At 53.5% G+C, this 25,436-nt stretch overlaps 8 protein-coding genes across 8 annotated transcripts; 6 read left to right on the top strand and 2 right to left on the bottom strand.

The window, feature by feature from the left end:
- Positions 1-2,050: 2,050 nt before the first annotated feature.
- N7539_002239 (uncharacterized protein) lies at positions 2,051-3,054 on the top strand (the record flags this gene model as incomplete). Its single annotated transcript, XM_056931842.1, has 2 exons — positions 2,051-2,496; positions 2,667-3,054. 2 exons carry the CDS (start codon positions 2,051-2,053, stop codon positions 3,052-3,054), a joined length of 834 nt encoding a protein of 277 aa, XP_056793873.1.
- Positions 3,055-4,401: 1,347 nt separating this feature from the next.
- Positions 4,402-6,236, bottom strand: N7539_002240 (chaperonin-containing T-complex subunit CCT2; the record flags this gene model as incomplete). Its single annotated transcript, XM_056931843.1, has 4 exons — positions 4,402-4,461; positions 4,541-5,915; positions 6,007-6,164; positions 6,234-6,236. 4 exons carry the CDS (start codon positions 6,234-6,236, stop codon positions 4,402-4,404), a joined length of 1,596 nt encoding a protein of 531 aa, XP_056793874.1.
- Positions 6,237-6,504: 268 nt separating this feature from the next.
- N7539_002241 (WD40 repeat domain-containing peptidylprolyl isomerase) lies at positions 6,505-8,567 on the top strand (the record flags this gene model as incomplete). The annotated part of the gene is made up of 3 exons (XM_056931844.1): positions 6,505-6,580; positions 6,689-7,066; positions 7,132-8,567. 3 exons carry the CDS (start codon positions 6,505-6,507, stop codon positions 8,565-8,567), a joined length of 1,890 nt encoding a protein of 629 aa, XP_056793875.1.
- Positions 8,568-10,885: 2,318 nt separating this feature from the next.
- Positions 10,886-12,439, top strand: N7539_002242 (glycoside hydrolase family 76 protein; the record flags this gene model as incomplete). The annotated part of the gene is made up of 3 exons (XM_056931845.1): positions 10,886-10,979; positions 11,053-11,747; positions 11,840-12,439. 3 exons carry the CDS (start codon positions 10,886-10,888, stop codon positions 12,437-12,439), a joined length of 1,389 nt encoding a protein of 462 aa, XP_056793876.1.
- A 1,890-nt stretch (positions 12,440-14,329) lies between these two features.
- On the top strand, positions 14,330-17,845 carry ireA (bifunctional endoribonuclease/protein kinase IRE1; the record flags this gene model as incomplete). The annotated part of the gene is made up of 3 exons (XM_056931846.1): positions 14,330-16,136; positions 16,178-17,312; positions 17,389-17,845. 3 exons carry the CDS (start codon positions 14,330-14,332, stop codon positions 17,843-17,845), a joined length of 3,399 nt encoding a protein of 1,132 aa, XP_056793877.1.
- An 800-nt stretch (positions 17,846-18,645) lies between these two features.
- On the top strand, positions 18,646-20,619 carry N7539_002244 (uncharacterized protein; the record flags this gene model as incomplete). Its single annotated transcript, XM_056931847.1, has 2 exons — positions 18,646-18,881; positions 18,954-20,619. 2 exons carry the CDS (start codon positions 18,646-18,648, stop codon positions 20,617-20,619), a joined length of 1,902 nt encoding a protein of 633 aa, XP_056793878.1.
- A 1,110-nt stretch (positions 20,620-21,729) lies between these two features.
- Positions 21,730-22,979, top strand: N7539_002245 (branched-chain amino acid aminotransferase; the record flags this gene model as incomplete). The annotated part of the gene is made up of 2 exons (XM_056931848.1): positions 21,730-21,790; positions 21,913-22,979. The coding sequence occupies 2 exons, from the start codon at positions 21,730-21,732 to the stop codon at positions 22,977-22,979; spliced, it is 1,128 nt and encodes a 375-aa protein (XP_056793879.1).
- A 364-nt stretch (positions 22,980-23,343) lies between these two features.
- N7539_002246 (uncharacterized protein) lies at positions 23,344-24,291 on the bottom strand (the record flags this gene model as incomplete). The annotated part of the gene is made up of 1 exon (XM_056931849.1): positions 23,344-24,291. One exon carries the CDS (start codon positions 24,289-24,291, stop codon positions 23,344-23,346), a length of 948 nt encoding a protein of 315 aa, XP_056793880.1.
- Positions 24,292-25,436: the final 1,145 nt, after the last annotated feature.

The following is a 25,436-nucleotide window of genomic DNA, read 5'->3' on the forward strand; positions in this document are numbered from 1 at the left end:
AGCCTTTATAGCGAGCTTAATTCTAAGGGTTTAAACACCTTTTTGAGCTCAAAAAAGCTACATTAAGGCGTTATTAATATATTTGTATGATCACTTTTCATGTTTTGAGTGAGATTGGTGGATCGAGGTCCAGGGGGTGTTGAGATAGCTTGGTGGTCAGGCGTGTCACCAGCGTGGTGCGCGCCTACGTACACCACCTTCGTAGCTTAGATAGGCACCTCTCACCAGATGCAATCTCACCATTCCCTTTCTCCCCTCTTTTGGGTCTGCTACGTTCTCCCAGTAGCCTCCAATAGTTATATCTGATCTGTTGACAGCTCAGAGTACATGGGTATATCAGCCCTGGCCGGTGTCTTTTTGATGCATTCACCGCGCCAAGACCGGTCTGCCATGTGGCAGAATATTCGTTCCCTCCAAAGATTGCTTTTGAGGGCGGTGAGGTGTACAGTCTTGAGTCTCCTGCCTTCACCAGGTCATGTGGCGGTTAGTTGGAGAGGGAGCCCGGGTGACAGGTGGGGAGCTCATCCTTCCAATTGACCCAGTACTTTCCCCTCCTTACCTATCCAAAGCAACTCATTCACTTGAGCAAGCACACCGACGATCTCGAAGCCGTAGAATGAAACCACAGTCCCGGTGCGCAGAGTGCAGAGTGCAGAGTGCAACACAAGAATAAGCTCGGATTTTGAAGCCCTGAATGGAGCTGTGGACGCAGCCTGAATGGTGGAATTGCACTGATGACCCAAAATTGCAGCTTTCATCCACTCGACAAGCGGCCCATCCGGTCCACATGGTTCCGTTTTACGGGCTCCCCGCGGCCAATTTCTGCAGCGAGTCGAAACTCCGTCGGTGGAGATGTCCACTCTATTCGATTCAGGCACGGGGCCCTGGACAAGTCTCGAGTATTTCGTGTAACCACGGGCGCACAAGATTCGCGCCTGGAGTCGTGGTGACGAGAGCCGGGTGGTCATCTCAACTGGACAATCCGATCTTGATCCTGCTGCTCCCAGGCAGTGCTGGTTGTGTCTGACAGGAATATCAAGCTCAAGTTTGTCGATATACTCTGCATGTACGGAAAGTTCCTGCCGAGATCTGATCTGTGGACCACTTCGCACTTAGTGACTTTGGGACTGGACTGGAGATGGACTCGAAACTTCCGAGGACCGTCCCTGACATGGTGGGTGCCCAGGCCCCTCAGGTGCCGCTCAGGTACCACTCCATCGCCGGTCCAGCCCTGTGTGCATCCGGTGTGTCTGTCGCATCGGGCCCAATCACGGGGCCAAGTGACGCCCGTTGCATTTCCCTTTTCCTCTCGATTCCTTCCAGACTTTTGCTGCTGACCAGAGGACGATTGATTCCAGGCCTGGTCTCGACTCTGGCAGTTTGCAAGTCTGCATTGGACACCGTCGTCGACCTCTACCCTCTCCACCTACACCTCGTGAACCACCTTTGTTCGCTTCTCTCCAAGGCGTTGCCCTCTACACTCAACTTCCCCACACACTCATTTCTTTTTTCTCGCAAACGCACTTCCCCTCCAGCTTTGCCTTTATCTCGAGTGCCGACTACCAAGGCACACACTCTGCTCTCGTGATCTTTCGTCGGCCCAGTTTCAAGAGACGGGCGGGCATTTGCTTTCGCGCTCGAGCACGCGCTTTTTCTGTCTCTCGTCCTCTTCGGTTGGCCGCATTCAATATCTTCGGTTCGGTCGAAGCCGTCCCTGATTCTCTCGATCTTGTTTGCCGATACGCAGATGGATTGCCCATGCTAAACGCGGCCCGTTATTTCCCCTCTTTTCGGTCCACACCGCAGACATTCCCAACAACGCCGCTGAGTGACTGTCGTCACGAGTGTCTCGTAGGTCAAGACCGGAACCTGGGAGGATTTCTCGATTCTTCGGTGCAATTCGGGCAAGACCGCACGCCACACTCGCAACGCTTCCTCACGATTCCCCCCGCCCCCCGCCACGAGATTTTCGACAGGAACGTCCTTGTTCCGAGCCCTGTATCCACTGTCATTCGGCATCTGCCCGCGGTCCTTTCCACCGGCTTGAGCCATGTTCCTGACGATCACTCGAGCCCATGGGCTGGGCCTTCTCCTTGTCGCCTTGTATGCCTCCGCCACGGCCGCTGCCAACATCCTCCCCGCAGCGGCCTCGGCCTCCTTTCCCGAGTGTGGCCTATCCTGTACCCCCCTCACGCAAGCGCAAGCCAGCTGTGAGAGCGGTGCACAAGCGACCTGGGTCTCGTGTTTCTGTCAATCCGCTCTCCTGCCGACGTTGAAGACCTCCGGCAGTCTCTGCACGTCCTGCACTGCACCGGCCGACCAAGCGCTTCTGTCGACCTGGTACAACGCCTACTGCAACTCTAATGGCCAGAACACCGGCAATACTAGCCCGAGTACGGACACAGCATCGACCACAGCCGCAGTCGCTTCTCCGACTGCGTCGTCGAGTAATAGCATATCGAACCACGCCTCGACGAGCGAGGTCCAGCCCTCTTGGTAAGTGCCACCTAGTGCCTCGATTCCCACGAAAGCGCTTTACCACATTCTCTTGGCGACAACTCACCACAAGACTCTTTCCTTTCCCCCTCCACGTGTCGCACTTGAATTCACCTCGGATCTATTCTCAACTGGCGCTAACATGGGCATCCTCTTCTTCTATGATACAGGTGGAGTACTCACTACAAGTGGGTCATCATGCTGATCGTCCTCGCGATTGGCTTCGGTGCTATTGCCGCCGTGGGAGCTTATCTCAAACGCCGTCACGATGCTAAGAGGGCTAACCTTTACCATACCGGTGGGCCCATGGACAGCAGCTCCGGCGTCCTGGAGGGCAACCCTTACTCCCCATCGAACTCGGAGACAGTGACGACCGTCAAACCCGCCTGGGCTGCGCCCGCGGGCCACGATACCTCGCAATCCCTGGCGAGTAGCTCTCGCACAGAGATCACCACCACACGCGGGGGTAGTACCTTACCTCCGGGGAGCCGCACGCGTCTGCCGAAACCATCTCAGCCTAACGGTAATATTGAGATCCATCAACGCCCGTTACGATGAGCCAATTTGAACCATTTTTACACCCGACAAGCTTCTTCATGACTTGCCTTCTCATCCAAAATTTTGTCATATGATTTTTCGTCCAGTCTCCCTGCGAATCTCTCGTCATTTGAATCTGCAAACCGCTTGCCTTATCGTACTCATCGACACTTTCACGCTCGGACTTGATGATTTATATTGGAAGGATGGTTGCTCTCGAAGATTGGTCTCGAAGATTGGCCTCATCACCCCCACGGCGGTGGCCATGGGAATCTTGCGGCCATTCTGCCTGCTTCCGGCGCAACACCACTTCGGTAATGGTGGACGCAGAAATAGACTGTGATTCTGAGCTTGATCGCCATTCTCTTCGATATTGAAGGAATTCGAATTCCTCCTGTCGTGTAGACATACCCTACCTCGGGAGCTTCTCGTCAGTGAAGCATGATCGGTCTTGTCTCGGGCTCAAGACTTGCACATAAATAGCAGTACATTCAATACACTGCGGGTCTGGTACTCGCAAAATATCATCTCCCGTTCGAGGAGAATCACTCTCACTGAACCAAATTACGACTCTTAAGGAGATCACCTTCTCGCTTGAACAGGTTTCCCGGCAATATAGATTTTAGAGCCCAGACAAATATTGTGGGTCACCTGGATTGCGTTGTCTATGGTTCTCCAGTCAGCTCGTCCCTCCAGCTGTTTGTATGATTGTATCATTGCGCCCGGCATGAAAGCAACTGCCGATTTTAGTGCCCAGAATCTTCAGAAAATCCATCGTTTATTTCGATAGTCTAGTTATGGACCAGTTCGGAATCCTCTATCAGTAGAAATTCTCGTGCAGTCAACTTAAGGGACTATTCTCAGTTCCAACCTAGTCATTGGAAGTAGTTCATAAATAGAAGCGTTCTGTCAGGGATGGCTCTGATTCTTTCGGCTTGGAGGGTATATCCATGCGCCGTCAAACCTATGCTGGTGAGTCAGTGGAGATGGAACCGCGTCCCCGTCCGGCGCGCATGGATGACGTTGGACGATCTCACTGATTCCATTCCAGATACCTTCTATATACGTGTCAATGAGAGAGTTTGATGTGGTACCAAAAGGTTCCGAATCAGACTGCAACATGAGATGATTCCCCTTCGTCAAAGGAGGCCCCCGTCCAGATAAAGGAATTCCAAATCTATAGGACACATCATTTGATACAGTGCCATGCATGAGAATTTCCAAGGACCTTCCTTATTCGGGTGGGAGCTGAATCGTTTGATCGTCAAGAATAGTTGATTGTATATTTATTTTGCTTTAGACATCCCAATTCATTCATGTTGGAATTATCTCAATCACAAGACTCATCACCATGTCATATCAGTCATATTACATACGGTCCCGACGACGGGGGGCGGCGCGAATAATGTTGTCCACCCGCAGAAGAAGCTAGATTGGAAGAAAGTTAGGAATTTGTCAAGACAAACGATGAGTTGCGTCTACTGCAAAACAAGGAATAATAACATACCTCGGCGGCCTCGGATGCCGATGATACAACAGCCTTCTTCAACTTGTAGGCCTCCACGACGCCAAGCTCACGCATGTCGGCAATACCGCCACCAGGCGTCAACAGGTCCAACCCTGAGCTGGTCATGCCATTGTTGATGGCCTGGCGAAGACGAGTCACTAGGTCGCTAGAGTCCAGACCGGCGTTGTCGGCCAGGATCGTGGGCAGTTGCTTCAGGGCGTGTGCGAAGGAGTCGACGGCCAATTGCTTCTTACCAGTGGTGTTTTGAGCGGCCTGCTCCACTGCCTTGGACATCACCATTTCCGCGCAGCCTCCACCCAGAGTGACCCGAGGATCCTTGACAGTCTGCGACAAGACAGCGAGAGCGTCGTGCAGAGAGCGCTCAGCCTCATCGAGAAGTTGCTCAGTGGCACCACGAAGCACAATCGTACAGGCCTGACCAGCTGAGACACCGGAGAACTTGATCAGGGTATCTTCACCGATGATGACCTCCTCAATCAAATCACATGAGCCCAGCTTGACCTGATCGGGGTGGTCAAAGGTGGAAGCGATCTCGCCGCCAGTCACGAGAGCGAGTCGCTCGATACCGTCAAAGTCGGCGTGTTCAATGGACATGATACCAGCCTCGGTGAAGAGCTGCTCGGGCCAGTTGTAGATCAATTGTCGGTTGACGAAGCAGTTGATTCCGTGAGACTTGATACGCTCCACCTTGGCGCGCATCTTCTCACGCTCTGCCTTCTCCAGCTCGGCCAGCTTGCCTGTGGACTCGACCTTGACACGGGCACCGAAAATCTTGACCTTGTCCGTGTCCATCGCAGTGTTGGCCACGAGAATCTTGGCGTTCTCCAAGCGCTTGGGTTGGTTGACACCGATCTTCTTATCGAGAATGAATCCCTCATCCAGATATGAGTCGTTCAGCTTGCCACCGGCCTTCTTGATAATCTGGATGTGGCTCAGATCGGTAGAGCCCTTCAAACGCAGGACAGCTTCACAGGCCAGACGAGCAAAGTGATCGCGGTCTTGCGCCAGAACCTTGGAACTGAGAGTGGTACGAGCAATGGAATGCAGGTCCTTGCGGAAGGCCTCCGGGTCCTTGCTGCGGTCGACGGCGGTCTTCTCAAGAGCTGATAGAGCCGCACGGCTGGCTATCCGATAACCATCAATGATGGTCTGTGGGTGAATCTTGGCGTTGACCAGCTTCTCGGCTTCGCGAAGCAACTCAGCAGCCAGGACGGTGACAGAGGTGGTACCATCGCCGACCTCGTCGTCCTGAACCTTGGAAATGTTAACCAGCACCTTTGCCGCGGCGTTGTCCAAGGCAATCGACTTGAGAATTGTGGCTCCGTCGTTCGTCACGAGAATATCGCCGGTAGAACTGTATTCACAGATAGATTGTTAGATTCAGACTTTCCCTCTTCAACGAACAGGCCCCGCCAAAAATCGCCGAGTGCAACCCCACTACGTACGCAGATTGCAGAATTTTGTCCATTCCCTTGGGACCCAAAGTACTTTTCACCAGATCGCCGACAGCGATGGCTCCAACAAAGGCCGATAGACGGGCATTTTCACCTTTCTCCTCGGTGACATCGTCGGCAAAGATCTGTGTGGGATTGGCAAAAGACGCCTGCTCACGGTGGACAATTAGTACATGAAATCTTCAATGTTGGTAAAAGCGTTCGCAATATGAGCATACCATGATGATCAGCTAAGAACGAGCAAGCGGTCTTGTGATCTTGAAGAACAGGATATCGTCGACTGCCAAAAGATGCAGCTTCGTCAACAGTGGGGGGAATTCTACAGCGAGAAAGGAGAAAAGTTGAGTGGTCCGAGCTTCTGCCCGAATGTCCACCCACCGCCCGCTGTTGATGCGAGGATTCGAAGCTCTCTTGCGCCCGGCGGCTGATTGCACTTGTGGACTCAGAAGATCCTCGTGAGTGTAGATACTTGCGGACAGTGTCGCCATAATGGCTAGCTCGGATGAAACTCAGGTCCAAGCGACAAACAAACGTCCCCATTCCGAAGTGGACGCCGCCGACAATGGTACGTGCATTTTCCCTCATCTTCTCTCCATTGTCTTCCCCGGTCGCAATGTCGACTCTCTCCGCAAAGCGCATTTCGACTAAGTAATACGCATGATCGATGTTACAGGCGACGATTCCTCTTCCGATGACGATTTCGGTCCCGCGCTGCCGTCCGAGGTAGCACCGAAGAAGAAAAGGCGTAAGCTGCCTTTCGAAAAGGTGTACATCGGAGCATTGCCCGCCTCGTCGCGCTACTCGAAATCCCTCATGCACAAGGACCAGTTGTCCTTTGTGACCGTGACGCCATTTACCGATTTTGTCATCACAAGCTCTGTGGATGGAGTGGTCAAGTTTTGGAAGAAGATGGTGGATGGAATCGAGTTTGTCAAAGAGTTCCGAGCCCATCCAGGTGAAATTCGAAGCGTCAATGTCAGTGCCGACGGACGAAGCTTTGCGACGGCGGGCACGGATAAGACGCTCAAGATCTTCGATGTGATTACCTTTGGTAGGGTTGATGCGATATCGGGGACTTGTAACTTCCAGACCGTTCGATTGCTGACTCGCTTATAGATCTATTAGCTATGTACACGCTCGACTTCGTACCACGATGTGTATGCTGGGTTCACCGACGAGGTGCATCTCTACCGCTGCTCGCAGTGACGGACGAGTCTAGCAATACCTTCAAAGTGTTCGACGGCCGGGGTGAAAACCCACAGCCCCTACATACGGTGACCTCAGTACACCGTTCACCGATCGTCTCTATAGCGTTCAACAATGCCTTCGATTGTGTTATTTCAAGTGACGAATCTGGAATGGTGGAATACTGGCGTGCGGGAGATGGATCTTTCGAGAAACCCGACAATGTATTTGAGCTCAAGTCCTCAACCAACCTCTTCGCTTTCAAAAAGGCCAAATCTGTCGCCACGGCAATTACCATCTCGCCGTCTGGTGAGCAATTTGCCACTGTTTCCTTCCCTGATCGTCAAGTTCGTGTTTTCGGGTTTGCGACAGGGAAACTGCATCGCACATACGACGAGTCAATCACTACGATCATGGAGATGCAGCAAGCGGGTACCGCACCCTATCAATTGGAAGAGGTCGAATTTGGACGCCGACTCGCAGTCGAACGAGAATTAGAGGGCGAGGCGACTCGCAGCAAGGTGAATGTGTCCTTTGATGAATCAGGTCACTTCTTGCTGTACGGGTCCCTGTACGGCATCAAATGTATCAATACATACACCAACCGCGTGGTCCGAATCTACGGTCGAGAGGAACCTTTCCGAGCCCTGAACCTGGCGCTGTACCAGGGTCAACCCCAGAAGAAGGGGGTGGTGACCGTATCCATGGCGGCGAGTAGCAATCCGCTCCTCCAGGAAGCCGAAGAACGTGACGCCATTCTCGTGAGCACTGGATTTGCCAAAGTCCGTTTCTATCTATTCACCAACGAGACGGAGATCTCGAAGAACAGCCGTGACGTGCAAAACGAGAAACCCACTCAAGTAGCTGGTGCTTCAGACGCGGGGACCAATAAACACCAAGAGACCGGGACGGCGGCGGTCTTGCACACCACCATGGGCGACATTCATTTGCGTCTGTATCCCACTGCAGCGCCACGAACGGTGGAAAACTTCGTCACTCATGCCCGCCATGGCTACTACAACAACACTATCTTCCACCGGGTGATTCGCAAGTTCATGATCCAAGGCGGTGATCCCCAAGGAGATGGCACGGGAGGCGAATCTATTTGGGGCGGAGAATTCGCCGATGAATTCTCGACCCTCAAGCACGATAAACCCTACACATTATCTATGGCGAATGCTGGACCAAACACCAACGGAAGTCAATTCTTCATCACCACGGAAAAGACGCCTTGGCTAGACAACAAACATACCGTCTTTGGACGAGCCGTGGCGGGCCTGGATGTGGTTCACAAGATCGAAAATGTCAAGACGTATAAGGAGAAACCCGAGGTGGACATTAAGATTGTCAGCATTAGCATTTCATGATCGGCGAGGCCACAAGCAATGATAAGAGAGGTTTCTGGGCCATGTCAATGGGCTAACTCCCCTCCTCCTGTCTAATCTCTTGATATGCTTTGACCTGTAAGCTACTCGCTTCTGTCGAGAATTGATCTGACATTGTTGTCGATCAACCAGCCCAATCGAGACAAGACGGGAGTGCCCGTAAATAAATAATTGCAATATCAGGTCAATCATAAGGAGGCGGTCATCAGGCCCTCAACGTTCTGCAATACGAGTGACATGACGGTATGGGCGCATGACGACCCAGTATTTACACTAGTATCCTCCGTCGTGATATGGACGAGCGGATGTGGGTAATGGTTCTTCCTTTCTCACGCCCGTCAAGAATATCAACTTTCAGGCCGAGTAAGGTAGATCGATCAAGTGATCTGCGGTGGCTCGTCGGCGGAAATGCGTCCTGACTCTTGACACGGTTGATTTGGTGGCCGTGAGTCCGTAGAAGCTGGCACAACGGCCGCGTTGGGAGGTGATTGTCGATCATGACGATGACTCCCGACCATTGAACACCTTGGCAGGGTCTTCATGGGTGGTTAGTCACCCGCAACAGAACATCGGCGTGACTTCCACGACCAGAACCCGGGAATGCTGCGGGACCGATCCGAAGAATGCGGGCAGAGAACCCCTCGCTGGAAGTCTGAGCCTCGATCCAAAGGGTGATGAATCATGATCGCGAGGTGCCATGGCTATGGCCATGGCCATGTCACCTCCCGTGGGATCACGGAATCCTCTTCCAATGGCACATAGTTCGAGTCGCTCATTAGCGGATTACTATACTCGGTAGGTCAAACACCGAGACCAGCGGCGGTACACCCGGGTGTCCTACTACTCACTGGCGGTTGCCCTCTAGTGAGCTTGAAGACACCGATGATGCAGTAGCAGCAGTACTGGTCGATGTCACTTAGTGTATCTCGAACACCTTGGAAGATCTCACCTCCGGTGTGGTGGCTGATTAGTCACCAGGCACCAAGCAACTTGAAATCAATTCGTGCGACCGTGCGACCGTCCCGCAATACCTGACTGGAGTCACTGGACCCGTTTATTTTTAGGACCCCTCAGGTCAACCCCGACGGAATCTTCATCAGTGAAGGTGGTTCTGTCATTTCCAGGGAAGTCCTCAGGTACTGTAGAGTGTAAATCATCAAGTAGGACTCAGCTACAGTAAAGGAACTCAGGTGCCAAGGACAGGGCACCTGACAGGCTGACACCTTCGTCCTGTGACATTGGAACTGCCGCTGCTTTCCGCAAGGAGAGATGCATATTCCATAATCAATAGTACATAGTCATACAACTCCGTGAAAGAGCACCAGTAGGTAGAGATTTCAACTTTGAAGTCATCATGATTCTATTTAGAGCGTATATAAGTTCTCCCTTGTTTTAAACTTCAGGCAGAAGCAGAATGAGCTCGTGGTGACAGCAGAAGAATCATCAGAGATCAAGGAGGCACTGTGAGTGTGGCACGGTCCCCGGCTCAGCCACGGGCTCTTCACGCGCAAAATGAGAGATGGACCGAAAGCACGAGTACGGCTACTTCTTTAGTGAATGACAATGAGATGATTTCTTGATCGCACTCTCCGACTGACGACCCCCCTAAAGAGAAGCAGATTCAACCCGTCATTGCAATTTCCTTAGATCAATTTTTCCTCTGCAATTCGGGTTCAGTCGGACCGTTTTCCCCCTGGTGCCTCCTATAATATAGTTAACCAGTTAGCAAGGTACCTAGTAAGTACTACACTACTAAGAGTAAGAGTACTAACGGTAGTTAGGTAACGTTCGTTAGTGTTAGGTAGTAGTTACTTTTTAACTACTCCGGACTCAGTACTACCGAGTCAGTAGGACTGAGTCCTGAAGTCCTGACACGGCGCTTCTGCTCCTCCACGCCGCCACAGCCCGCCCAGCCCACACAGTCTCTGGCGTCCACCATCCGCAACCTGCTTCTCTCTTCCTCTTACGCCGCCTCTGATCTGATCCGCCTCCCGCCTCGGTCACTTCTTTCTCTTCGTACGCTCGTTCCGGTCTTTACGCCCTCACCTCCAGTTCTCGCGGTGCTCCCCTCCATCGATTTATCCACATCGCCGCCCCTCTCGTCAGATCAAACGACCCGATCGTTCCTTGGACTCCCGCTTGATCGATTCGTACCGACTGGCCCGCCTGGTCCGCTTCCCCTGGCATTTCTATTTCTATTTCTGGCTCTCAACGCCGTTCGGATTACCCTTTGGGATTGCGCACTCAAGCTCATTCCTTCGATGCCGCATTTCCCACAGATTGACACCCTCTAACTCTTCATGATCTGCTCACGCTGGCTAGCCACCCTGCTGGGTGGCTCGCTCGCCATCCAGGGCACCCTGGCGGCGGTCACGGTCCAAGTGGACGATGAAAGTGAGTCTTGATCGGCCCCGTTGGGCTTCTCTTCTTCTGCGCCAGCAAAGTGGCTCACCATCGGTGCATCCAGACTCCCTTAAAACTGCCGCCAAGACGGTCGCATCAGACATGATGGACTTTTACAATTCCCGTGACTCGAAAGATATTCCCGGTAAATTCGACGGCACTTGGTGGGAAGGTGGCTCCATGTTCATGACACTCATTCAGTATTGGTGGTTGACTGGGGATTCGCAGTTCAATGCGGCCATCCAGGCGGGCATGTACTGGCAAAAGGGTGACGACGACTTCTTCCCAAGCAACTACAGTCAGTACTTGGGCAACGACGATCAAGTCTTCTGGGGTCTGGCCGCGATCACCGCGGCCGAGGTGAATTTCCCCGAGTTGTCGGGCCAGCCATCCTGGGTATCACTCGCGCAGGGTGTCTTCAACACCCAGGTGCCTCGCTGGGACACTAGCAGCTGCCACGGTGGGATGCGCTGGCAGATCTGGCCCTACCAAAGTGGTTACCTCACCAAGAACGCCATCTCCAACGGTGGTCTCTTCCAATTGGCGGCGCGTCTCGCCCTCTACACCAAGAACGCGACATATGCCGAATGGGCCGAGCGCATCTGGGACTGGAGTGCCACCACGCCCTTGCTGAAGCAGAAGAACTGGAATATTGCCGACTCCACCACCTGCGAGACTCAGTGTACTGACCATGGCGATTGGCAATGGACCTATAATTACGCTACTTTCATTACCGGTGCTGGGTACATGCACAACTACGTAAGTATCGTGTCCTTGCTCCCTTCGATAACCCTACCTCGGCTTGACGGGCCATCCCGAGTTCGACCGCTGACATTTCTTGCTTCTCTCAGACCAACGGAACCGCCACGAAATGGAAAGAGGGCGTCCAAGGATTGCTCGGCTCCTCCGAGCAATTCTATCCCACACAGGGCTACAACAATGCGGGAGGCAACGTCTTGTCCGAAATCACTTGTGAACCGATCGACAAGTGTGATCGCAATCAGAAAACCTTTAAGGCCTATTTCTCGAATTGGCTAGCTTTGATCACCACCATTGTGCCGGGCACATCGGACCTGATCATGCCCAAGCTGCGAACCTCGGCGCAGGCCGCCGTGGAAACTTGTACTGGAGGCTCCAACGGCAATCTCTGCGGCACCAAGTGGTACAGCCGACAGACTGACCCCGCCAATGAACTCGCTTTGGAGCAGGAGATGTCAGTGTTGGGAGTGCTGAACGCCAACCTGATCCGATTCAAGAACCAAGCTCCTCTGTCGGCGGACAACGGTGGTACCTCGAAAAGTAACCCGAATGCTGGTACCAACAGCACGAACCAGCAAGCGCCCATTATGAATCAGGTCACGACGGGTGATCGTGCCGGTGCTGGCATCCTCACCTTTGTCTTCGTGACCGGCTGGGCAGTGGCGGTGACTTGGATGATCCGGGGCGGTTAGCTGCGCCCCGGTCTCTTTTGTTTTATTCCCTTGCCTTTTCAATGTGTGGTGTCCTGGTGTCCTCGTGTCAATTTGGCCTCCTTAGAGGGGGAAGCTGCAACGTTGATTCCCCCTTTTTTGTTTTGCCCTTTTTTTCTCCTGTTCTGATATTCTTTCTCTTGGGATCCCCCGGACCGTCGCTGTACCTCTTTATTCCCGCATGGTGGCTTCTTTTCTGTAACTACTATCCATCTGGGCCCAGATTTCCATTGATCTATTTCCCACATTTGCCCCGATCCGAGCTCGCCGGGCTTTCTCAGAGTGCCGCGGGTCTTTCTACCTCCTCTTTCGGTCCTCCTAGATTAAGAAAACAGGATGCTACTCCCTTCTTGAGGGTACAGCAAAGATCTACTGACGATAGTATCATTGACATTGCTTGTTCCTTTCGCTGATCTTCCACCCTTAGTCGTTCCAGACAAATCGTTCCGCTACCCTGTCATCCACCATGTCTGATGATTGAGTCCTCTTCAACCGTAGTTCTTAATGAACAATATCCATGGGGAAATTCAAATCCACCCGACTGATGGGGCATGTGCCCTGCAGCTGGAGGCTCCGCCGGACACATACTCGGTACATACTGGAGGTTGAGATGGAGTCATAGTACTGTGTAGCTAGCTAGGTCTCAACGGTGGCGGGCTTCAGCTCTGATCAGATGGAAAGTGCAAAGGTCTCCAATTCTGAAAAGCGTACCTGGAGGAAAAGCATGGATATACATATCCTCGGACTTCAATGGACATTGATCGAATGTTTTCATCCCGTCGTATGGATGAGGTGGGTGACATCTGCACACTTAGATCGCTCATTATGCTACGACAGCCTCAGCTTTGAACCTTACGCCCCGACAATTGTACTAAAGGTTGACAGTCTGAATGCCTCATGCCGAATCGGTTGGCTGAAGCCCGAGTCTTGTTGGCTGATATCTTGATGTGACACAAAACGCAAAATTACCCATACCGGGTTGATACACCACGGATGCCCGTTGAATCGTTAGGCTTCCACTTTTTCTTGAAGTTTCGTCTAGTGGGGCTCGTCAAGCAGGACTCATTGGTCTCGGTGTAGCATGTAATTGACCCCTGTCGGGTCCTCGGCCTCCACAGTCCAGTACTCCAGTGGTCCACACTCCACAGTCCACACTCAGTGACTCTACAGCCACCGAATCGTCTCGTCTCGCCGGGTGTATCGTCACTATTGTTACCGTTCTCGGACACCAATACACTGAGCACTCATACACTGAGTAGTGAATACTCAATACAGCACGGATGGATTAAATGAACTGAATTCTGGACTCACTGACTCAGCAGCCCACCGACGCTCGACGGGACTGTCACTGCAGTCTTCCAGCGCCCAAAGAAGGATAGTCCGCCCTTGGGCCCGGGCTGGAGTCATCAGTCGCACCATTGCCTTAGCCTCTCCGGTCTAGTGCCTCCAGCTTTCGCTTCCTCCCTTTTCTACACATTCTTTCATCTTCTGTCTTCCCATTTCTCAGCTCATCTGTCACTCTTGATCGGCCGTCCCCATTCGAGGCGACAACCTACCTCCCATCTGTCGCTAGCTTGTACATCAACCCACCCCCCTCCACTCCAAGCGATCATCTTCACCCTCTCCGAGACCCCGTCTCCTAAACATCACATCATCCCACTCCGCTGGCGGTGGGGGAATGATCCACGAGCCGAATTCTCGGTTCGATCCACAATAGACGTCCCGACATCCACGCACACGACCTTCATCGCCTCGACCAAACGACCCTGAAGACCATCCAATTCTGCTCCTCCTCTAGCCCATGATCAGGCTGCCATCTTCGCCCTCGTCTCGACCACCTGCAATTCCTCGCACGGAGCTGACGTTTCCACAATGAGGTGGCGGCTGCCGGGCGCCTGTTTGACCCTCCCCGCCAGCGTCGCTCTGATAGTCCTGCCGATCTTGGTTGCTCCGCAGCAGCAGTCAGATTCCTATGATTTCTCCATCCCCCGAGCTTCGGTGCCCTCGGCGCCGGTCGAAGGAGATGCAAATCACCCCAGCGCGGTCACTGTAGCCGCTCCTCCCATCGTGAAATCCAACGATGCGAGCGCCCTAGCAACCCTGGCTCTGGCGGGCTCCGGCCGCGCCGTTCGAGCCCCTCCCGTCCGGGCTAGCAGTACCGCTGCTGGTCTGGCTTCGCAGCTCCACGCGCGGTCCCTTCAGGACTGGGAGGTCGAGGATTTTGTGCTGCTGGCGACCGTCGACGGAACTATTCACGCCCGAGACCGTAAGACGGGCGCCTCTCGCTGGGCTCTTGAGGTGCCCAGCAGTCCTTTGGTCGAAAGCATCTACCACCGCGCAAACCGCTCGAGCTTTGATGACACTCAGCCCGAGGATGACTTTTTGTGGATAGTGGAGCCCAGTCAAGACGGCAGCTTATATGTCTACAGCCCAGGCCCTGATGCGGGCTTGCAGAAACTCGGCCTCACTGTGAAACAGTTGGTCGACCAGACGCCGTATTCTGGATTTCAACCCGCCGTGACGTACACCGCACGAAAGGAGACCACCTTGTACACCATCGACGCTCGGACGGGTAGTATCATCCGTGTGTTCAGCTCACGTGGCCCCTTCACGACTGGCCAGGAATGTCGAAAGGTGGACGGCCTCGATGCCGACAGCGACGAATGCGAGACCACATCTGGTACTTTGGTGCTAGGTCGGGTGGAATATGCCGTGGCAATTCAAAATACTGAGACAGGAGATCAGATTTGCACGTTGAAGTATTTCGAGTGGGCCCCAAATAACAGAGACATGGATCTCCAAAGCCAGTATTACCGCACAATGGACCAAAGCCACATTTACAGCATGCACGACGGCGTCGTGTTGGGCTTCGACCATTCTCGTATGGATCGACCTCGCTACACCCAACGTTTCCCGTCTCCAGTCGCTCGTGTCTTCGACGTTGTACGACCGACGAACAAGCATGCGCCAGATGTATCTGTTCCTCTGGTCTTGCTGTCTCAGCCTTTGCAACCGCCTGATCCAGACTATGGTACCCTGGATGGTCGAGACACGCGGGTATTTATCGACTCCACGAATGCAGGAGGGTGGTACGCCTTGTCTGAGGAAACATACCCTCTCGTGACTGGACGAGCTCCAATGGCTCAGTGCTATGATAAAGACTTCTTCCGCAAGGGTCAGCCACTCATGAGCCTGACGCCAAGTCAGCAACGCGATGCACTTTCTGGTGTTCACTCTCTGACCGGGCCCCGTGTCACTGCGTCGATTCCTCGGCTGGGCAGCTCTTCGACAACTGCGATCCCGAACGACGTGCCTAGGGAAGTCCCAAGGACGCCATCGGAGCTGGCTCTACCTCCCGCTCTTCGAAACAGTGCCATCATCCGCAAAAGTTGGGACAACGCGCTCGATATTGTAGTCACCCTGGTATTGCTGTTCATCGGCACCTTCATCTATTTCAACTCGCATCACATTCGCGACCTCGCCAAGCAGAAATTGGACATTAAGAACATGATCAGCTCCAACGACAAATCGTCTCTATCGGCACCTCCCACACCTCTTGTGAGTCGAGCACCGGATCTCAAACAACCGTCTACCCCGAACCCTCGAGTGCCCGATGTCACTGTCGATGTTGAGCTGCCCAGAAGCGAAACAGATGGGGATTCGACTCCGCGAGCGTCTCGTGACAGCAGCGTGCCCGCGCATTCCACACCTCGTGTGCAGATCAGGAACCCTCACGGGGCCCTGATGACCTTGAGGCGGACGATGGTACCCAGGATCCTGACAAGCCTAAGAAGAAACCTCGCAAGCGTGGCACACGTGGTGGTAAATCCCATCGTAAGGGCAAAAAGCCAGGCAACGACGGCGAGGCTGCTCTAGCTGACCGAGTCGTCGAGCAAGTCAACAATATGGCTCCACAATCCCGTCTAGAGCCGGACGTGCAAATGGCTCGGACCGTGTCAAACGAGATCGTTGAGATGGACGGAGTAATTCGAATCGGTCGATTGGAGGTCTTCACGGATGTTGTCCTTGGACATGGTAGCCATGGTACCGTGGTCTACCGAGGCCGCTTCGACGGCCGTAACGTAGCTGTGAAGCGGATGCTTGTGGAATTTTATGACATCGCATCGCACGAGGTTGGCCTACTACAAGAGAGCGACGATCATCACAATGTCATCCGCTATTTCTGCCGTGAGCAGGCCGCCGGGTTCTTGTACATTGGTCTAGAGCTCTGTCCAGGATCGCTACAAGACGTCATTGAACGACCCTCCCAGCTCCCCGAGCTAGTTCAAGGTGGCCTCGACCTGCCAGATGTTCTGAAACAAATCACTCAAGGAGTCCGTTACTTGCACTCCCTCAAGATCGTTCATCGCGATTTGAAACCCCAGAACATCTTGGTGGCCATGTCTCGTGGTCGATCCGCTTCACGATCTCTGCGGTTACTTATCTCCGATTTCGGTCTCTGCAAGAAGCTTGAGGACAATCAGAGTTCTTTTCGGGCTACTACTGCACACGCCGCTGGCACGTCCGGATGGCGGGCGCCCGAGTTGTTGGTGGACGATGACAATATGCCCATGAGCTCCGAGTCACAGCATACCGAGTCATCAGAACCGGCCGTTGTCGACCCGCAGACGAATCGCCGAGCCACTCGTGCTATTGACATCTTCTCGTTGGGCTGCGTCTTTTATTATGTCCTCACCCGTGGCAGCCACCCCTTCGACAAGAACGGAAAGTTCATGCGAGAGGCGAACATTGTCAAAGGTCAATTTGATCTGGAGGAGCTGAATCGGCTCGGCGATTACGCCTTCGAGGCGGACGATTTGATTAGGTCAATGTTGTCCCTTGATCCTCGCCAGCGGTATGTATTTCAGTCAACTCCAGGAGTGCTATTTTTGTTTGCTTCGGCTCCCTGACTTGCTATTCAATTTATTTAGTCCCGATGCCAGCCATGTGCTCATGCATCCCTTCTTCTGGCCTCCTTCCGATCGCCTGAGTTTCCTTTGTGACGTATCTGACCATTTCGAGTTTGAGCCCCGTGATCCTCCCTCTGATGATCTGCTTTGCTTGGAATCCGTTGCTGAGCAGGTCATGGGTCCCGAAATGGACTTCTTGCGGTTGCTTCCTCGCGACTTCAAGGAGAATTTGGGTAAACAGCGCAAATACACTGGAGGGAGGATGTTGGATCTTCTGCGTGCGTTGCGCAACAAGCGCAACCACTACAATGATATGCCTGAAAGCCTCAAGGCCCACATTGGTGGCCTGCCGGAGGGCTACCTCAACTTCTGGACGGTGCGCTTTCCAAGCCTACTCATGAGTTGTCATTGGGTCATTACGGAGCTGGGACTTGAGAAGATCGATCGTTTCCAGCGATACTTTACACCTCCTGAGTGATGGGCGCTAGGGGAGATATTCGATGAGATGAAATGTAGTGAGTGAGTTGTCGTGCGAGGTCACTGATTCATTTTGCAAGATTCCAACATAGTCGTCAGGATAGGTTAATATAAAAATGTTTTCTTGTCCATCTGCCTCCAGATTTCTCTTTCTCCAGATGAGTTGATCGGATCCTCCATGGTCGTGCCTTTTACTTCGGCCGTGGTGTGAGAGGGCAGACAGACACCTTTCATGCCAGATGACAATGTCGACTACAGTGTGCAGCCTGACTTTATCTCCCTTTGTTTGTTCGTTTGCCTATTCCTGAGTTACATTGGTTGGACGTTCCAGGCAGTTGTTTACTCTCAGCCTGCGTTTGTAGGCTTCTGTCGAGGAACGGTGTCTTTCCCTCTACTCATCATGCTGCCTAGATGTTTGTCACTTCAAAATATCAGGATCCGGAACTTTCCTTCACTTCAATTCTGCCTCTCTTTCCTCTCTTTTTCATGACTCTCTATTTCATCTCTTCTGCTCTTCCTCGTCCGTTTCCGTTTCCACCACCCTAACGGTTACGAGCCTTCCCTTCGTCTCTCTCGTCTCCTTTCTCTCCCCTGTCTCCTGTTCCTTGTCTTCCTCTTTCTTGTCTCTTTCTTTCCCTTTTTCTCTTTCCTTCTCCTATCTTTTCTTTCCGTTCCTTTCCTCTCTCTCTTTCCTCTTCTCTCACCCCCCCCCCCCCCTTCTCCCTGGTCTCTCTAAAAGAAGAGAACCATATCTACCTCCCTTCCTTTCCCTGCTGGTGATTCACTTATAGTAAAATCACCATGCATTCGCAACTCATCCTTCGGTTGACCGTAGAGGTCGCCTCTGGGGATAGCTGGTCCGCCTCTCACAGTCCCTCGCAAGCCGCAGTAGACGGCCGAGGAAGAGGCCAGGATAACAGCGATGCAGAGGGCACCCGTGCCATGCTGATAGTTGTCAAAGATCCTGAAACCATGTCAGTCCAGCAGTTGACCGTGATGATTCAAGACCAGTGGAAAGATGTTTGGCCCCTCGAGGGGTGAGTTTTTAATTCCCTACTGATTCAAACGCAGATAGAACCTGAATTTTCGCTGACTAGAATATCATATAGGCCTTTATGTGTCGGCCGACTGATCAACAAGGCTTTTCCCCACGCGCGCTTCTCCCTGCGCTCCACAGTCGCCGACGTCTGGCTCGACCGAGGCCGTGCAGCCCTCGAAGGATTCGACCAGCGCGGCACTGTAACGGTTATTCCGGAGGCCACCGTCCCTTCCGTCATCCTTTGTCGCTGCCAAGGGGCTACTGCTCCTCTGGTTGAAGTAGTTGAAGGCACCTCTCGACCGGCCAAGCGCAAACTTATTGAGGAGATTTGCGAGTCGACCACCCCCACCGACGCAATGGAGGGGATCACCAAAATCGACCAGGCGCAGCCAAGAACGCCAGAGCAAGGCGCCAAACGACGCAGACTGTCCGGTAGCACTGGCGGCGATTCGTCGTCGAAATCATGCGAGACCCAAGTGTTCTCAACGAAGACGATCACCCCGTGCTGTTACGGCGCTATGCGGGTGCCTTCATTCGCTTGTCCTTCTGGACACAGACGCAACACCAGTACGGTGTCTGGTGGCTCTTCTACAAGGGGCCTTGGGCTTGGAATCACTGCCAGCCCGGGCTACCGAAGACAGCTTCAGAGTCTTCGTCCGTCAACCGGTGAAGGCCTGGGGTCACAATTCTTGCCGCCGCCTCCCCGACCACGGTTCTCATCGCCCTTTCGCTTCCGTGAGGGGATGCCCTCACAGCCCCCCGATGACGCGCCTTCCTTTGGCCAACGACAACTTCAAGCGCGCTTGAGCACCTCATCGGCCCCGGAACGTGCCTTGGCTCAAAACCACGACGCCGAACCACCTCGGCAGGAGATCTCAGATGACGAGATGACGTCCCCCCCCAAGCCTGTCTCAAAGACTTCGTCGTCCACACCATCCTTCAAATGGTCGTCACTTCTCCCTGAGCTTCGTGGCATTGAACGGCAGCAAAAGGCCACGTTCACCAAGCAGGCGCGCGTCACTCTGAACGAGATGCTCCAAATCTCCAAAGAGCTGACCAAGATCGAGGGCGAGACTGGTCGGGATCCCGCCCAGCGGAAGAGGCTGTTGAGCGCCATGCGCAAGCGGCTTGATCGACGCCGAGACAAAGTCCGGAAGATGAAGGCCGAAGGCAGCCTGCTTGTCCCCGAGATTCCCAACCTTGAGGACCCTGCTATCGAGAATGGGGATCTCCAACCCCCTCAGAAGAATGAGCCCATGAAAGCGGGCCTGTTACCGAAGGGTGGTGCAAAGATCAAGATCCCTACTTCTCCGGCCGGCCGCTCGCCAGCTACGGCCTCTCACCACGGCTCTGATTGCAAGGACGAGCCCAAGGATGTGACTCCCGAGAGCACCGGTGTCATGGTGTGCATCAATGGTGACTGTACGGACGTCATCTCAACCGCCACCAAGGATACCACTCGAGAAGCTCAGTCCACCGGCAGCTCCACGATCGCCGACAGACTCCCTGAGAGTTTCACTTCCGGTGAAGAAATCTTGACCGAAAGCGAAGGGAGCGACATTGCGCACCATGCCAAGTTGACAAAGACCAAGCGACCTCCTTCTTCCCTCGAAATCCGGATCACCAGGGAAAAGAGCCTGAAGTCGGATGCGTCCTTTCACAAGTTGACCCGCTCAGCAAGGTCCTCCTCGAAACTGCCGACTGGGGATTGTTTCAGCAGGCGACTCAACGGGTAAGCTGCTCTACCCCAATAGTTCTCCTTTGCTATCTGGCCTGCGAAACTAACTTGACTGGCAATCACAGACATGTCAACAAGCCTTACCTCCGCAGTGCGGCAGCCGCACGAGGTGCTAAATCGGAGAAAGCGGCATTGCCGACACTTCTCAGGGCATCGGAGTCGCCCAAAAAGGCTCCGAGAAGAGATGAAAGGACAAGGTCATCGCGGCGAGTCTCGTAATATAAACTACGAGCACGGATGACTACGAGGAAGGTTGCACGGCGGGGCAAAGTGACCGAGGGCCAGTGGCTGGCGTAGGAGCTTGGTCCAGAGCTGGGGGGACTCTGTACGGACGAGGACGCGGAATGAAGCTCGGGGTGTCAATGATCTATAGTTGACACCACACATGAGGACGATGCATACCCTAGACCCCGATATTTGAGCGAAACCAAAGGATCTGGACCAGACGAAGTGGAATGGGGCACTTTCCGTCGCAAAGAATCGGAATTCTTGATCTCGTTCCCTTTCTGAAACACTTGGTTCGATGGGACAGTCTCACCGTTCGATATAAGTGGGGGGCAGGAGACCATCAGCATTGAATAGTTCCAGGCTATCGGATAGCTCTTGACAAAATATAGCCCAATGCACTCTTGTGGACTGAGCCATCCGCCGATTCAAGTACGAGTCAGCGCCAAGTGGAAGGTAGACAGTCTCGAAAAGAGCCCGGCAATCATAGGTCGATTGTAGGAGCCATGCACGCTGTATCTGCCCATTCCAGCCCCGACTGGGCAGTACTGCATGAGACAAGATCGATATCCTGTCCGGGGGGGGGGGGGTGCCTTGCACAAGAAGTCAGTGTACCCTGAATCAGCGAGGGTCACCGCTGTTTCCTCAAACTTACTCATGCCCTTCCGCTAAGTAACGAAGCACTCTTACCTTAATCATGCAGTGGGAGGGCTCCAAACTCTAACCAAAAGTAGGTATAAATCGACGGGTCGTGCCCCTCATGTCCCCGCAACGTCCACTGCGTCACGTCGATCACTTCGTCCATCTTTCTTGCCCTTCTTTGCAACCAGCTCAATTTGCCTTAAAATATTCGCACCGCCATCACACGTGCTCTATTTTCATCATGTTCCCGCCCCCTCCAGCAGCGCTCGATTGGCAAGACATTGGATTCAAAGTCCGGGATGGTACGTGATTATTACATGATTGAAGCACCCCGCCCCTCCAAGTCGCGGGCCAAACGTGCAAAGAAAGCCATAACATACCGAACAATTTGGCTGACCGAAATCTCCCACCATCCGCCCGACAGTCAATGGCCATGTGGAATGCCATTACTCGCAGTCTGGCAATGGTCAATGGTCCGCTCCACGATTCGTTCGCTCCCCCTACCTCTCGATTCACGGCATGGCCCCCGGCCTCAACTACGGCCAACAAGTCTACGAGGGTCTAAAGGCGTTTCGCCACGCCGAGAACAGCAAGATCACCATCTTTCGACCCGACCGCAATGCCAAGCGCATGCAGCATTCCGCCGAGGTGGTCTCGATCCCTCCGGTGCCCGAGAGCCTCTTCCTAGACTGCGTGCGACTTGCCGTCGGAGCGAATGCTGAGTTTGTCCCTCCATTCGAGTCCGGTGCCGCCATGTACGTCCGTCCATTGTTGTTTGGATCCTCGGCTCAACTGGGGTTGACACCCCCCGACGGATATACATTGGCAGTGTTTGTGATGCCGACGGGAGTTTACCACGGAGCGAGTGCGGTGGACGCGCTGATCCTGGAGGACTTTGATCGTTCGGCTCCTCATGGCACGGGTAATGCCAAGGTGGGAGGCAATTATGCACCTGTCCTCCGCCACAGTGATCGCGCTCGGCGGGACGGGTTTGGCATCACTTTGCACCTAGATAGCGCCACACGAAGCGAGATCGACGAGTTTTCCACGTCCGCCTTTATTGGCGTCAAGCGCACGGGCGATAGAGTGACCGTTGTGCTGCCGGATAGTCGAAACGCCATCGACTCTGTCACGGCTGGATCGGTGGGAGATATTGCCCGTCACTTGGGGTACGAGGTCGAGAAGCGCCAGGTGCGATACGAGGAGCTGAGTCAGTTCGACGAGGTGATCGCTGCGGGTACAGCGGCTGCTCTCGTGCCAATTCGGAGTATCACGATGCGCTCTGAAGGGGATAAGTTTGGGTATAACTGTGGCGAGCAGGCGCAAGGCGGCGAGGTTTGTGTGAAATTGTTGCAGACCCTGCGTGGCATCCAGTCCGGCTCCATTGCCGATCCCCAGGGATGGAATTACGAGGTGACGGCTCCGCCTAAGGAATGGATGGAGGAGGGAAATGAGGAGAAGATTGATCAGCGTGGAACGACGGTGCCATGAAGTAGGCGTGGAAAGAGACTAAATATAATCCAACACAACACCGAGTGTTGATGAAGTGAGCAATTGTGAGCAATCCAATGAAGTCAAAGTCAGAGAAATTTATGCTTCATTTTCCGAACAGAGGTCGCTATCCGATACTGGTTCTACTTGAAATTAGCTGGTCATTTGAGAGACGATGCGAATTATTCATTCAATCGATGCAATCTGGCGGTGCATATCTTGTATCGCACACTGTGCCCGTCTTGGGCTATTATGTCGTTGAATCTCTCGACAGGAAGTTCATAGCACAAGAATTACAGTACAGCAGCTCGCAACAAAAGCATCAACCGGGACATAAGTCAAACCGTCGCTGCTTCGGGCCTGATCACGGTGATGCATATGGCGAATGAATAGAGCTTTCTCGGTACCAAGGGAAACTATATAGGCGACGGGGATTCGGACGTTGGGCAACCGGCGGATGAGGCGGTGTTTCCTGCGACGACGGCAGCGAATTGACATCCCGCGCGCTGGATGGGATATCTTCGTAATGGTCGGTCTGAGCGGGCTGAGCAATCGCCACCAATCTCCCAAGAATCGCATACTCGAGCTTGAGTTTGATGCTGTAGACGACAGGTTTGAAGAGGACCTGCACGGCATAGAAACCGATGTACTCAATCAGGACGACCGCGATGTCCAGGAACAATATGAGTATGTTGATGGTGAGCAGGGTGTGCAGGATGCCCGAGGACCGACCCTGCGGTCGAAGCTTGAGCAGTTTGACCGTTTCCCAGATGTAGATACCGGAGATGATCAGTTCCTGAATGCAGAACCCGACCAGTTGAATGCGCTCCATGATGCCGTATCCGCGAGTCCAAGGGCCGACGGGGGTGGCGATCGTGCCGTACAGGAGCACTGTCGTGGGGACATGCAAGAGGACGGCATCGACCACGATCATGCACAGGACTCCCCAGATGATTCGATAATTGTGCACGACCAGGTGCAGACGGGACCACAGGACGAGGGATTGACCGGTCACCATGCCATACCAACTCAGGGACATGAGTGTGACGCAAAAGTAGGGGTTCGCCCCGGTCGGATAGAACAGCAGGACGGCGCCTAGACAGTGCGTGATGATACATAGAGATGCCACCAGCAAGCTCCAGAAGTAACAGCCATGTCGACGCTTGAAGGACATGAAGCATATCACGGTGAGCTCGATAGCATTGTACCAGGCCACCGCGGCAAAGGCCGCGAAGACCTGTGTGCGCGCGGGCGCCGTCGGGGAGTTTGGCTTCAGCAGCGCGGCCGTGAAGCCGGAGGCATTAGAAGACATGGGTGAAGAGGATACATTGCTCCCAAGATTGATGACTATGAAAGTAATCGAAGACGGCGAGTGAATAGGGAAGAGGAGACATCGCCGAGTCACCAAGAGCCAACGTATGAATGTAGTGACCTCAGAAGGTCTTGGCAATAACCATCTGACAGATAGCCGGTGGTTGAGGTAAGGTCCAGGTAAGGGGCCCGGGTGGGTGACAGGAGATTAAAGATAGATACCGAAGGATCAGGAGATCCATTCATCCCATTTTCCATGAAAGAAAGGGTGAGTGGCTCAACTTAGATACGATGGCGATGGCGATGGCGACGGTTTGCCGGGTGAGTGGCTGGCGTGGTCGACCAAAACAATACCGTTGGAAAACGTCACCCTTGCGCAGGGCGCCACCGAAGTTCAATAGACACTCTCGACTCAAGTGAATTGATTTGCTACGGGGTGAGCGATTGCCATGGAGATTGACACCCGGTGGCTGGACCTAGATAGACCGTGGGGGTGGGCGAAAAGGATTGAAGAGCTGGAAGGATGAGAGTCTTGGAGTGGGAGGCGTTTCTCAAAGTTCGGTCTGGATACATGGCGAACTTTGTTACGCTGGAGTCTGGAGGAGAGCAACCAAAATTGGAAGAATGTTGACCCAGGGCAATGGCACTCTATGTCCAACGAAAGATTGAGAAAGGGAACTCTCATCTGGTAACTTACTAGGTAGAGGGTAGAAAGAAGTGGAATATTAGGTTGGAAAGATCAAGAGTCGACTCATCCTACACGCCTCATTCCACCCGATATAGATGGGAGTGGGGATCATCATTACTAGTATAGGTATCCAGTTACCAGCTCGAGGTAGGTAGGTACACAGCCCTTTCACTCAAGGTCGGTTCATCATGCCCGAAGAAGATTGGTACATGTACATTAGACGCGACCATACGCGATCCGTATTTCATCTAGATCTCGGAAGAACATGAGCCAGTTGAAGTTGACCTGCACCTCATTTCTCCCAGAGATAAGGGATCTCGGATTTTGAAACATGTATAGGTTCATTTCAAGTGACAGGCTGCGTTCGCACCTCGCCTGTGGCTCGAGCTTCCAGCTTCAGCGTTGGTTGAAGGGAGCTCTCCAACTGTCGCCCCCGGGCTGAGCCTCGATCGCGATCC

Source organism: Penicillium diatomitis (assembly GCF_028827545.1).
Source record: "Penicillium diatomitis strain IBT 30728 chromosome Unknown utg000002l_segment0_segment0, whole genome shotgun sequence".
Classification (NCBI taxonomy): Eukaryota; Fungi; Ascomycota; class Eurotiomycetes; order Eurotiales; family Aspergillaceae; genus Penicillium; species Penicillium diatomitis.